Source organism: Neofelis nebulosa, chromosome 4 (genome assembly GCF_028018385.1).
Source record: "Neofelis nebulosa isolate mNeoNeb1 chromosome 4, mNeoNeb1.pri, whole genome shotgun sequence".
NCBI classification, from domain to species: domain Eukaryota; kingdom Metazoa; phylum Chordata; class Mammalia; order Carnivora; family Felidae; genus Neofelis; species Neofelis nebulosa.
This window is the reverse complement of record NC_080785.1, coordinates 157,263,855-157,275,922: the sequence shown is the minus strand read 5'-3', so window position 1 is coordinate 157,275,922 and position 12,068 is coordinate 157,263,855. Positions and strand designations below refer to the sequence as shown.

Below are 12,068 nucleotides of genomic sequence, written 5' to 3'. Positions count from 1 at the left end.
CAGCCTTTACCCAGGAGGGGAATCGCTGGCCAGTAATCTGGCTGGCGGGTCTCACCTCAGCCCCCTCTCCAGGAGGTGTGGCCTATGCAAACTACATGCTAATTAGCTGCCTGCCATTAACCTGACACTAACAGCTCCCATCGCCGGCAGGTGAAAGCTGGCATTTAGCCAGGCCAGGGGCCTTCTAGTCCCTGAAGGGCGAGATGTGCCTCCCTGCCCACCCTTGTGTGCCCTCTCTTAGTTAGTCCTTGTCCCTGAGTGACCACTTACAGGTTTTTTTGCCTTTGCTGTGCCCCCAACCCCAAAGCCCTTTATCTTACTGAGCTCCGTATTCTTTGAATACAAGTTCCAAAGCCCTCTGATTCCTCCTCCACCTTTGGGAGCGATTACTCTTCCAGCAAATTTTCTACACCCTGAACCGATAGGCCCTCAGTCTTCCTTCAGAGATGTGGGCATTTTCCTCTTGGGAGCATCTGCCAGGCCAAACCCAGCATCTCCCCGTGAACCCCTCCCAGGGCTTCTGGAGGCAGCTGAGGGTTGGCATTTCAGTTCTGGCAATGCAGCCTCACTGACCCCTGAATCCTTGAGCCAGCCCTAGGTTTGTCATGACCTCTGGCATGATCCCGCTGACATATCACATTCACATGCCACGGGGTGCCAGGCCAAAGACCTGGAGCCCTTCCCAAATGCCCAGCCACCCCTCCATCAGGTTCCAGACGCCCAAGTGTCCCATCCCACCCAACAGGTCCCGACATTCAAGGTCACACATGATACGGTATCACTCCAGGACAGTTTATGATGTGGCCTGCCCTAATTGTCTGGTACACCCAGACACAGCCAGAATGGGGCCTACAGAAAGGTCTCTCCCAGCCGGGGAGGTGGACGAGACGGTCTGGGCCTCCCCAGCGCCCTTACGGTGGCTTCTAGCATTTCCAGTTCCTCTGCCTGTCGAACCTCCATTAGTGCCACCTGCTGTTCCAGCTTCCTCCGTTGCTCTTCCTGCTTCCGGTGGGCACCTCGGAAGGCCAGGACCAGGGCACTGGAGGGGATGAGTAGGCTGAGCCAGGAAACAGCCCCCCCCTCCCACCAAATCAGGAGCTATGTGTTCCCAGCACCAGACGGGAGCTCTCCGAGCCTGAGTTTTCCTGGGGTCCCGTTCAGAAAGGGGCCGGCAAACACTGGGTGTCAGGGGAGGCACGGGATGGATTGGACCTGCCACCTACCTTACAGGGGAAGGCTGCAGGCCAGAGAGAGCCAGGGACACTTCTGAGGTCACGGGGCGGGGAGTGGGGGGGGAGTACAGGGAAGGGAGACCCACCTGTGAGCCTTGCATAAATCATTGTTCAGCTCGGCACTCTGAGCACGTCTGGCTCGCCCCTTCTGAGCCACCTGTTCCAGTTCCTCTCGCAGAGACTGCAGCTGCTCCCGCAGGCTCAGGGCCCTGGTGCAGGGGTGAGGAGAGAGGAGCTCATGGCCACAGCCAATCCAGTCTTCCTTCCCTCCACCTACCCACCTGTATTCCCAGGTGAACACACCTGTACGCAGATGGATGCCCGGCCCTCTGCGGCTCACAGTGCCCCCAGGGATTCTCACATAGACCCGCCCAACCCATCCGTCCCAGCCCGGGACCGAGACACACACCGGTGAAGTGACGCTGCTAGTTCCTGGGCTAGAATCTCCGGGCCCTGCGCTTTGCCCACCTGGCCTCCATCAATGCCCCTGCTGCCACCAAGAACAGCCGGAGGGCCCTGTGGGAGGCAGAAGGGAGGAAAGTGACATTGGCTCAGGTGGAGCGTGTGTTCAGCCCAAGCCGGACGTTGAAGTCACCCAGGCTGTGGCAGCCACAGCCCCTGCCCTCACGAAGCCCCCAGTCTGATGAGAAACCCTAATTAGGACAAAATGACTCCCTAACGGGGAATCTCATCTGGAGGCAGGTGATATCTGAGCACAGACCTGCAAGAGATCATGGGCTTAATTAGACAAAGAGGGAGATGACCAGTGTTCCTGGCGGGGGCACAGCACCTACAAAGGCTTGGAGGTAGCAGAGGTGATCCAAAGGAGGGTTCTATAAGCTGCTGAAGGCTTTAAGCAGAGGACAGACATGATTAGATAGGAAGGGGCAAAAGGGAAGTCCTCAGGGTGGAAGCTAGAGCCAAAAATTTAAGAAGACGCGAAGCGCGGGCTGGGGCTGTTGGAGGGGCGATGCCGCCAGAGTATGAATAACCCTGGGGGTGGGAAGCAGGAGGTACAGGTTTGAGTGGAAGACGCTAAACGCCTTGGGGCTTATTGGGCTCCAGACCTTCAGAGAAAACAAAACAAAAACCCAAAGTACAGGTATGAACTTTGACGTGCATTTTTTTTTAATGTTTATTTATTTTTAAGAGAGGGATGGAGCGTGAGCAGAGAGGGAAGCAGCAGAGAGAGGGGGAGACACAGAATCGGAAGCGGGCTCCAGGTCCTGAGCTGTGAGCACAGAGCCCGATGTAGGGCTTGAACCCACGCACCGTGAGATCATGACCTGAGCTGAAGTTGGACGCTTAACCGACTGAGCCAGCCAGGCTCCCCTAAACTTTGACATGCGCTCTAACCTTTCAACACATTTCTTTGTGCAGAAATGCAAGCCAAGGCTCAGAGGAGTCTGGGATTGACCAGGGCCACATAGCCAGCAGTATATGGCTATCCCCACCAGGTCCAGGAAGGGCCACTCACCTGAGACGACTCCTCTTCGTCTCCACTGCTCCCGCCTCCACTGCTGTCCCCACCACTACTGTTGGCCCCACCGGTCCGGAGCTGTGCCTGTTCCCACCGCAGCTGCTCTAGCAGGAGCACATGGGCTGGGCCCTGGGCCCGGAGGGCAGCCTCCTTCAGCTCCAGACCCCGCTTCTCCCGCCTCATCAACTGTAGCCGCAGCATCAGTTCTGCCAGAGTCTCCTGAGAGAACAAGAAGTGGGCAGAGAATTTGGGCCTCTGGGATCTGGGGAAACTGAAGGCCCAGGAGGCACCCAGTGAGGACTGGTCAGGCAAGAACTCAAACCCTCACCATGATCTTGTATGGTGGGAACTATCATCTCCTAAAAACGACAGCTATAGAAATCGTCGTTCAGAGAGCACAAATATCTTAGACGAGGTCAAGTGGCATCTCAGGAAGCGTCTGGAGTTTCTCCAACTCTAGAACCTCAGATCTTTCATGCCAGGGTATAAACCTCAGACTATGTCCCCCTGCCACCATCTCCTTTCCATAGGAAGGAAATTTGGGAAAGCTACATTCAGAATCTTCTGAGAAACTGAATTCCAGAAGACAAAGTCCTAGTCATCCCTCAAAATCCCAGGCTCCGATTCCCTTCCCTCCAGGAAGTCTGCCCCCAGCCAGGTAGAACTCTCCTTTGCTACTCGGTCCCCCAATCCTCCCTCTAAGCCTCAGCAAAGGGCTTTGTCCCACCAGAAAAGACCGACACGGTGCCCGCTGCCCATGTGTACCCGTGTGGCCGCCAGGTCCCGCTGGATCTGCATCTTCTCCAACCGGGGTAGGACTGGGCCAGGCTGGGTCCCCAGAATGGCCTGCACCATGGCCTCCGCATGGGGCACAGTGGGCATGGGTGCCAAGGTTGGGCCAGGCTCTGGGGGGATCTTCACCAGAGCACGGCGCTCCTGGAGACGCTGGACGTAGCCCCAGAGCTGGGTAGCCAGCTCCTGTGGTGTGGGCCGATCCACACTGCTGCCCTCGGGGCTACAGGAAACCGAAGAGGGGTCTAATGTCAACACGTGTGGCCATAGTTGTGCTAACTTCATGCCAACCCTGGTGGGCTTTGCCTTCTTCCGTCTTACGGACCGTGATGGGTTCTATGCCGTCTGTGGTGAGTGCTGTTATACCAACATGACGGACACCATAATATAAACCCCAATGGGCACCATTATTCATCAAGACAATGTAGTGAACACCATCGTGTCAATGATTACTGTTGCTCATGCCATCGTAGTGGAAGCCACCACACCAACTCAAGAGGCCCTATCACTTATGCCAACATGATGGATGCCATCAGGCCAACACAATGGGTACCATTGCTCAGCTGGCCGACTCTATTTGGCAACGTCATGCCAAGCCCCACGCGTACCAGCATCAAGCCAACCCCATTAAACACCATCATGCCAGTTCTAATCAGTAGGCACCGTCATCCATCATCAAGCCATCCCTGGTGGGTCCCATACCAATCCCAGCGGCTGTCAACCACCCATGCCAACTTTCTTGAGTAGCCACCAGCCAGCTCTACCCGGGCTTCAGGCCAACCAACCACAGAGAGCCCCTACACCAACTTTGCTGGGCACGGCCAGGCCAAACCCCAACACGAAGCCAGCTGTGGGAGGCCCATTCTCTAATAAGAACCCCACTCACTGGCCCTCCCAGTTCTCAGGGTTCCCTGGGGTACCTTGGCTGTGGATTCTGTGGTGTCCCTCCATCCATGGCAGCCTCCTCGTGTGCCAGCAGCCTCTGAGCCTCCTTCTCAGCCACCTCCAGGTCCCTCATAGGGGCTTCCTCTCTTGCTCCCGAATCTGCCTCCCGGAGAGTGAGCAGGACTCCATACGCCTCCTCACAGTGCTCACTGTGACACACTGATTCTGAGTGCTCTGGGACACCTGGCTCCATCTTGCGTGGGTGACGTCCCCACTTGCTCCTGGATCCTTCACTGCGTCCCCCCGCCCCCGCCCCTGGGAGCATGTAAACTCCTTCAGCACCCCAGGACTAAGTGGGAAAGTGCTTTCCTGCAAGGGCCCTGACTCTCTCTGGGATGGGGGTTCCTCCTGAGCGTACCCATTCCCTTCCACACCAGTGATACCATGGGTGGGATGCACTGACCTGTACTGCAAGGCCAGACGCAGTGCTGTGGCTTCAGCCTCCCGCTGGCCCAGCTGCATGCTGAGGCCTTCACACCGGCCCTTGTACCCCTGCAGCACGGCTGACAGCAGATGGTTGAAACACTTGAGCTTCTCGATGCTCCTGCCTCCGAAGTTAGGGAAGGGGGGACGTGAGAGGCCCCGCAGGGCAGCCAGGACCCAACTGACTGCCATCCTCCTCCCCACTCCATTCCAGCTCCAGACTGGGGCTTATAGGCCAGCTGGGAAGGAAGCGGTGCCCTTACGAGCTCAGCATGGGTGGCCCTTACCCCTGGAGCCGTTCCGTCTGGCTTTCCATGATGCGCACCTCGGGGGCGAGGGGTTGAGTGCGGAGAGGCCCAAACATCTGAGTGCTGGAATCACTCCGGAGGCGCCGGAGCAGGGGGTGAGCCAGGGAGAAGGGGTCCTGCCAGAAAGAGGTTACTTGATTCACCCGGATTGTCATTGAGAGCCCAGAATCACGGATTTAGGCCTTTTGCAAGCCCAGAAGCTACTGGATTGCATGACCAGGATTTCAGTCTCACTGCTCCAAATCCCACAGATCTCAAGATTGTGGTTTTAAGCTTCCCACACTCACCTGAGTCCCCCAGGGCTCTTCATCTACCCCAGAACTGCTGGAGCCACTGCCCGAGCCACCTGCTTGGCCACGGGAGGGAAGTGGAAAGGGCTCCAGCTTCATCAGGGAATCCTGGAGCTCCTGGACCTGGGGGTGGGTGGGAAAGGAGGATGGAGTAGGTTAGGCCTGGAGACTCCAACCTCCCAGCAGCCCCCCCCTTTTTTTTAAAGTTTATTTATTTTGTGAGAGAGAGAGCGAGCACATTCGTGCATGGGAGAGTCAGAAAGAGAGGAAGAGAGACAGAGAATTCCAAGCAGGCACTGCACTGCCAACACAGAGCCCAACGTGGGGTTCAATCTCACCAACCACGAGGTCATGACCTGAGCCAAAGTCAAGAGTTGGGCGCTTAACGGACTGACCCCCTGTGGCCCAGTCCTCCTTAAGAAGTGTTCCTGGGACAGGTGCCTGGGTGGCTCAGTCGGTTAACCATCCAACCTCAGCTCAGGTCACGATCTCACGGCTGGTGAGTTCAACCCCCATGTCGGGCTCTGAGCCATCAGCACAGAGCCTGGAGCCTGCTTCAGATTCTGTGTTTCCTTCTCTCTCTGCCCCTCCTTCGCTCACATGTCCCCGTGCGTGCACTCTCTTTCAAAAATAAATAAACATAAAAAAAAAAGAAGAAAAAAGAAAAGAAAAGAATTAAGGATAGAACTATCACACGATTAGCTATTCCACTTCTGGGTATTTGTGTGAAGAAAATGAAAAAAGTAACTGGAAAAGATATCTGTGCCCCTATGTTCACTGCAGCCCAGGCGATCATTAGCAGATGAATGGCTAAAGAGCTGGTGTATAAACAGTGGAATAGTATTTGGCCTTAAAAAAGAAGGAGGGGTGTCTGGCTGACTCAGTCGGTGGAGCCTGTGACTCTTGGTCTCAGGGTGGTGAGTTTGAGCTCCACATTGGGTAAAGATATTATGTAAAAATAAAACGCTTTTTTAAAAAAATATACATTTTTTAATGTTGATTTTTGAGAGAGAGAGAGAGTCGGGAAGGGGCAGGGAGAGAGAGAGACACACACACAGAATCCGAAGCAGGCTCCAGGCTCTGAGCTGTCAGCACAGAGCCGGATGCAGGGCTCGAACCCGTGAACTATGAGACCATGACCTGAGCCGAAGTCGGATGCTTAACTGACTGAGCCACCCAGGTGCCCCTCCTTTTTAAAAAAAATTTTTTTAATGTTTATTTATTTTTGAGACAGAGAGAGACAGAGCATGAACAGGGGAGGGGCAGAGAGAGAGGGAGACACAGAATCCGAAACAGGCTCCAGGCTCTGAGCTGTCAGCACAGAGCCCAACGCGGGGCTCGAACTCATGGACCGCGAGATCATGACCCGAGCCGAAGTCGGCCGCCCAACCGACTGAACCACCCAGGCGCCCCATCCCCCCCCCTTTTTTTTTTTAAGAGAGCAAACAAACAGGGAAGAGGGGCAGAGGGAGGGAGAGAGAAAGTCTTAAGCAGGCTCCATGCTGAGCATGATCCCAAGACCCCAGGATCATGACCTGAGCTGAAATCAAGAATGGGACGCTCAACTGACTGAGCTACCCAGGTGGCCCTAAAAATAAAATCTTAAAAAGAAGAAGAAGAAGAAGAAGAAGAAGAAGAAGAAGAAGAAGAAGAAGAAGAAGAAGAAAATCTTGCTATTTGCAACAACATGGATGGACCTTGAGGGCATTATGCTAAGTGAAATAAGTCAGACAGAGAAAGGCAAATACTTTATGACCTCACTTCTATGTGAAATCGCAAACAAAAGAAGACGGAACATCAAACTCACTGATCCAGAGATCAGAGGGGTGGCTGCCAGAGGTGGTGGGGGTGGGGAGAGGAATGTGGAGGGGGGATTTTCTTTCCCAGCCTGGAAGTGGGCCCCACCCCTCAGGCTGGGCTCTGGCAGTCCCACATCTTGCCACCGGGTCCTGCCCGACTTGAGGACCTGTTTCCCACGATCTCTTTCAGCCACATGGCTTTAGATTGCATCCACATGCTAAAGAGGCCCAGATGTGTTTCTCCTACCCTGACATCTCCCCTGAGCCCCGGACTCAGACACAGAACTGTCTCTTTGATGGCCCCACATGGGTGGCTCATGGGTGCCTGGTGCTGGTTAGGACCCAAACAGCTTCTGGTCCCCCTCCCACCACACCTGCCCCTCCTGCAGCATCCCCATTTCTCCAGCCCCGCGGGCTCCCAAACCAGGACTTGTCCTCAACCCTTCTCTAGCTTTCAGACCCAAACCTGCCAGCAACACCTTCCACACCACCCAGTATCTGCCCACTTCGGGCCGCCTCCACAATTTCCACCATCTGGTGTCTGGACCAGTGCCTCCTGGATCTCCAGGAGTCCACCCTCGCCCCTCCCACAGGCTGTTCCCCCCGTGGCCGCCAGAGGGCGCCTGTGAACGCACCATCAGGTCCCGCCCCTTTTTGCTCAAAAAAATCCTCCAAGATCCCCTCGGGCTCAGAGAGCAAAAGCTCAACTCCCAGCATCCCCAAGACCCTGTAAATCTGCCCCCATCACCAGCCTGCCCTCCCCTTGGCCTCTTCACAGTTCCTTTTTTTTTTTTTTAATTTTTTTAATGTTTTATTTATTTTTGAGACCGAGAGAGACAGAGCATGAGCGGAGGAGGGGCAGAGAGAGAGGGAGACCCAGAATCCCAAGCAGGCTCCAGGCTCTGAGCTGTCAGCACAAGGGCCCCACGCGGGGCTCAAACCTACCTATGGTGAGATCATGACCTGAGCTGAAGTCGGACGCCCAACCCACTGAGCCACCCAGGTGCCCCTCCTCACATTTCCTTGAATCACACTCCTGCCCCAGGGAGGGGCTTCCTGCTCTGCCTGGCATGCTCTTTCCCCAGATCCTTGCATGGCTCCTCCCTTACCTCCTCATTCAAGTGTCACCTGCTCAGGGGGTATCTCTGACCACCTGAACTAAGAAGGCAAGGGAGTTTTATTTACTCAGGGCCAGCAGTCAATGCTCTACGAAAGTTTTTCTTTTTTTAAGTTTATTTCGTTTTATTTTAATTCTTAATTTTAAAAAAGCGGGGCTCGAACTCACCGGCACCCCTAAATGGGTATTTATTTTTGAGAGGGACCATGCGTGTGCACGAGCGGGGGAGGTGCAGAGAGAGAGAGAGAGAGAGAGAGACAGAGGATCCGAAGCAGGCTCTGTGCCGACAGCAGACAGCAGAGAACCCGGTGCGGGGCTCGAACTCATGAACCTGTGAGATCATGACCTGAGCTGAAGTTGGTCACTTAACCGACTGAACCACCCAGAAGCCCCTCCATAAAAGTTCTTCTAAGGAGCTAATGATTGAACGTTGCCTATGCCAGGCGCACCCCCCACACCCCTTAGAGAGCTCTGGGAGGCAGAGCTCCCCCACTCACCTCCCTCTGCAACGTCTCCTTTTCAGCCTGGATGGCCTGCACGGAGGCCTGCACGCGAATCAGCTCCTCTTCTCGGCTGCCCAGGGCCAATCGCAGCCAGGCATTCCTCTCTGCCAGGCGAGCTGCCTCCCTCTGGCAAGCCCCTGCCCCCTCCTCCTCCAGGCAGGGCTTTGGTCCTGCCTCACTTCTGTCCTCTGCCTCCACAGGCCCAGGACAGCTTGGGGGCCGGCGGTGCCAGGCCGCAGCAGCAGCCTCCAGCGAGCTCAGGGCATGCTGGAGAATCTGAAACACATCAGAGGCTCCAGGCCTGGGGGGGACCAGCTCCCCGGGCCGTGGGGCTACATCTGTGGCCTGGTGGCCTTCCTCTGCAGGCCCATGGGGTCCCTTGAGAGGTGGGGCCGGTCCTCTGTTAGAGTTCTCTTCAGCCTCTTTGGCGGGCCTGCGGTCAGGTGAGACAAGGAAGATTCTGGAAATGGGGTCATCTGGGGTGGCTAACTCACGGGGGCTGTGTTATCCAGGTCCTCGCAAGTTGGGCTGATGAGGACAATGGGAAGCTATGGCATGTGTGTGAGCAAGGGAGGAACACAGGCAGACCTAGGGGTAGGGAAATTGTACCAGAGCTAGAGTGGGGGGAGCACAGACCAAGTGGGCCTTACCTGCCCCCCAAGCCCTGACCCCTGGCTTCTGCCTCTGGCCCCAGCAGCTCTGGCTTGCAGCTCTCCTGAGATGGCACAGGGCCCGGCTCAGAACTCCCGCCGGCTGCCTCGGCCTCCTCTGAACTCTCCGCCACAGGATCCAGCTCCCCCTGAAAATGACCCACGGGACCAAGCTCTGAAGCCAGGCAGGGCTATGAGTGGCCCCAAAGAACCGGGTGTGGCAGGGAGGGGAGCACTTACGGGTGGAGTGTGCCTCCCTCGCCGGCTTCGGGGTCGTGCGGCCCGGGAACTCATTGCTGTCCAGAAGTCAGTCCTCTGGATCTAACTTCTCCCTCTCCCCCTGAAACCACCGCCTGATCTCAGCTCTTGTCCTGGCTGTCCTGGGTAGCCTTAATTTCTTCTTCTGTGAAATGGGCATTGATTTCCTCCCTTTGGAAGGGATCTTGGGTTATCAATGTTGATTTGGTGCATTTGAATGCCTCCCTTGACAGGCAGCTCACTATCTCAAAAAATTGTTCTGACCTCCTCTTCTCCTCTGCCTCCTTTATCTTTCACTCCCTCTGTGCTCCCCAGTCTGGGCCTGGCTTAGCAACTTCAAGAGTCACTTCTCCTCCCCAGGGCTCTTTTGAGCCAGAGGCCCCAATCTTGGGATTGGGTCCCCTCAGCCTGCTCAAATTCTAGTCCTCTGTGCCTCTGGGAGCCCCTTGGTCAGCAGGCCAAATCCCTGGACATTCTTGGGGTAGCTCTGACCACTGCCTGCTGAGACCTGGGCTGGCCAAGGCTGGCTCGGGAGGGGCCAGGAAACAGGAAGCCCCCCTCCCCTGGTCATGTGACTTGTTATTGTGCTGTTTCCTCCTCAAGGGCATCAGCTTCCTCCAGTCCCATCAGCTGGGGACACGTGTCCGGCTCCTGAGGTGTCAGCTACTCCTCACCTCAGCCTCTGATCTCGAGTCTCCTCCACCTCTGAGCCTCAGTTTTCTTATCTGTAAAATGTGTGTGTGTGGGGGGGGGCAGTAATTATAGCATTTTTCTACAATGCCGTGGAAATTTTAACAAGCAATTTGCACATGGCCAAGCATCATCCAGGAACTGAATTGTAATATTTCCACTTGTTCCCTACCTCCCTGGCCTTCCCATCTCTGCTTTCTCTGCCAGCTGCCGTTTCTCCTGTGTAAATGTTGGATTCCTCAGAGCCCAGATAGTCCCTACGTCCTGCCCATTTTCCCTGCATCCGTCTCTAAAGGCCCTCCTCATCTCCATCCATAATAAGAGCCCAAGCCTCTCCCCTCCTACCTGGATGCCAGCCCAGCTCCCTCCCTGGACTCTCCAGCCACCCCTCCACTCCCTTCCCTACCCAGGTCCCAGAGACAGAGACCTCATTGTTCACCTCCTCTGCTCACACACCATCCATGACTCCCCATTGCCCTTGGGAAATATTTCAAGCTCTTCTACCTGGCTTTCGAGGCCCTTAACAATTATGCCTGCTGCCTGCACCCTTGTATACTCCATGCTTTAGCCACGATGACCCCCCTCTCCTCTGTAAACAGTTGAAGGTTCACAATCCTTATACCCCAGGACCTTTGGTTATGCTGTAATCTCTGCCTGAAACACCCTTCCTTGGGGGCACCCAGGCACATTGAAATCTGTGCTCTTAGCCTCTGCTCCAGCCATATTAACCTGTTTAAAGGCTCTGCCACTCCAAAGTTCTTGCAAGCCTCCAGATCTTTGCGAAGGTGCTTCCTTCTTTCCGGAATGCCTTTCATTCTCTTGTTTTTCTGGCAAGTTCTCCATTCTTGAAGACTCAGCTTACATAGTTCCTCCTGGATGTCAATCCCTGGAGCCTGGCTTATGAGGGCAGGTTTAACTGACCCTTTTACACACACACACACACACACACACACACACACACACAGAAACTGATACTCGTGGTTTTTTTTTTTTTTTTTTTTTAAGTTTATTTATTTTCAGAAAGAGAGTGCAAGCGGGGGAGGAGCAGAGAGAGAGGGAGAGAGAGAGAGAATCCCAAGCAGGCTCTGCACTGTCAGTGAGGAGTTCCACGCCGGGCTCAAAGAACTCACAAACCATGAGATCATGATCTGAGCTGAAATCAAGAGTCTGACGCTTAGGAAAAAAAAAAAAAGTCTGACCCCTAACCAACTGACCCACCCAGGTGCTCCTCAAAGCGTGTTTTTCCTTTTAATTTTTTAATGTTTTATTTATTTTTGAGAGAGAGAGTGAAACACATTTGAAAGAGCACAAGTGGGTGAGGGGCCGAGAGAGACAGACAGACAGAATATGAAGCAGGCTCCAAGCTCTGAGCTGTCAGCACAGAGCCCAACACGGGGCTGGAACCCACAAACTGAGATATGACCTGAGCTGAAGTTGGACGCTTAACGGACTAAGCCACCCAGGCACCCCCCCTTCAAAGTGGGTTTTAAATTGTTTGGGGGTGGGGTGCCTGGGTGGCTCAGCTGGTTAAGCATCCAACTTGATTTCGGTTCAGGTCATGATCTTACGGTTCATGAGATG

General features: G+C 54.9%; 1 protein-coding gene across 1 annotated transcript; it reads right to left on the bottom strand.

The window, feature by feature from the left end:
* Positions 1-775: 775 nt before the first annotated feature.
* Positions 776-10,331, bottom strand: USHBP1 (USH1 protein network component harmonin binding protein 1). Its single transcript, XM_058727534.1, has 12 exons — positions 9,780-10,331; positions 9,540-9,688; positions 8,884-9,322; positions 5,468-5,593; positions 5,160-5,296; positions 4,853-4,993; positions 4,425-4,598; positions 3,478-3,727; positions 2,710-2,931; positions 1,642-1,748; positions 1,319-1,441; positions 776-1,039 (listed from the first exon to the last, which is right to left on the bottom strand). Exons 1-12 carry the CDS (start codon positions 9,831-9,833, stop codon positions 850-852), a joined length of 2,112 nt encoding a protein of 703 aa, XP_058583517.1. The 5' UTR covers positions 9,834-10,331; the 3' UTR covers positions 776-849.
* Positions 10,332-12,068: the final 1,737 nt, after the last annotated feature.

Bases quoted from the DNA above. Each gene is read 5' to 3' on its own strand.
- USHBP1 (XM_058727534.1), bottom strand. From the start codon at position 9,833: ATGAGTTCCCGGGCCGCACGACCCCGAAGCCGGCGAGGGAGGCACACT. The intron at 9,323-9,539 runs GTAAGGCCCACT...ACCTGACCGCAG, and splicing joins GGTCAGGGCTTGGGGGGCAG to GCCCGCCAAAGAGGCTGAAG. The intron at 4,599-4,852 runs GTCAGTGCATCC...AGTGTGTCACAG, and splicing joins CGTCTGGCCTTGCAGTACAG to TGAGCACTGTGAGGAGGCGT.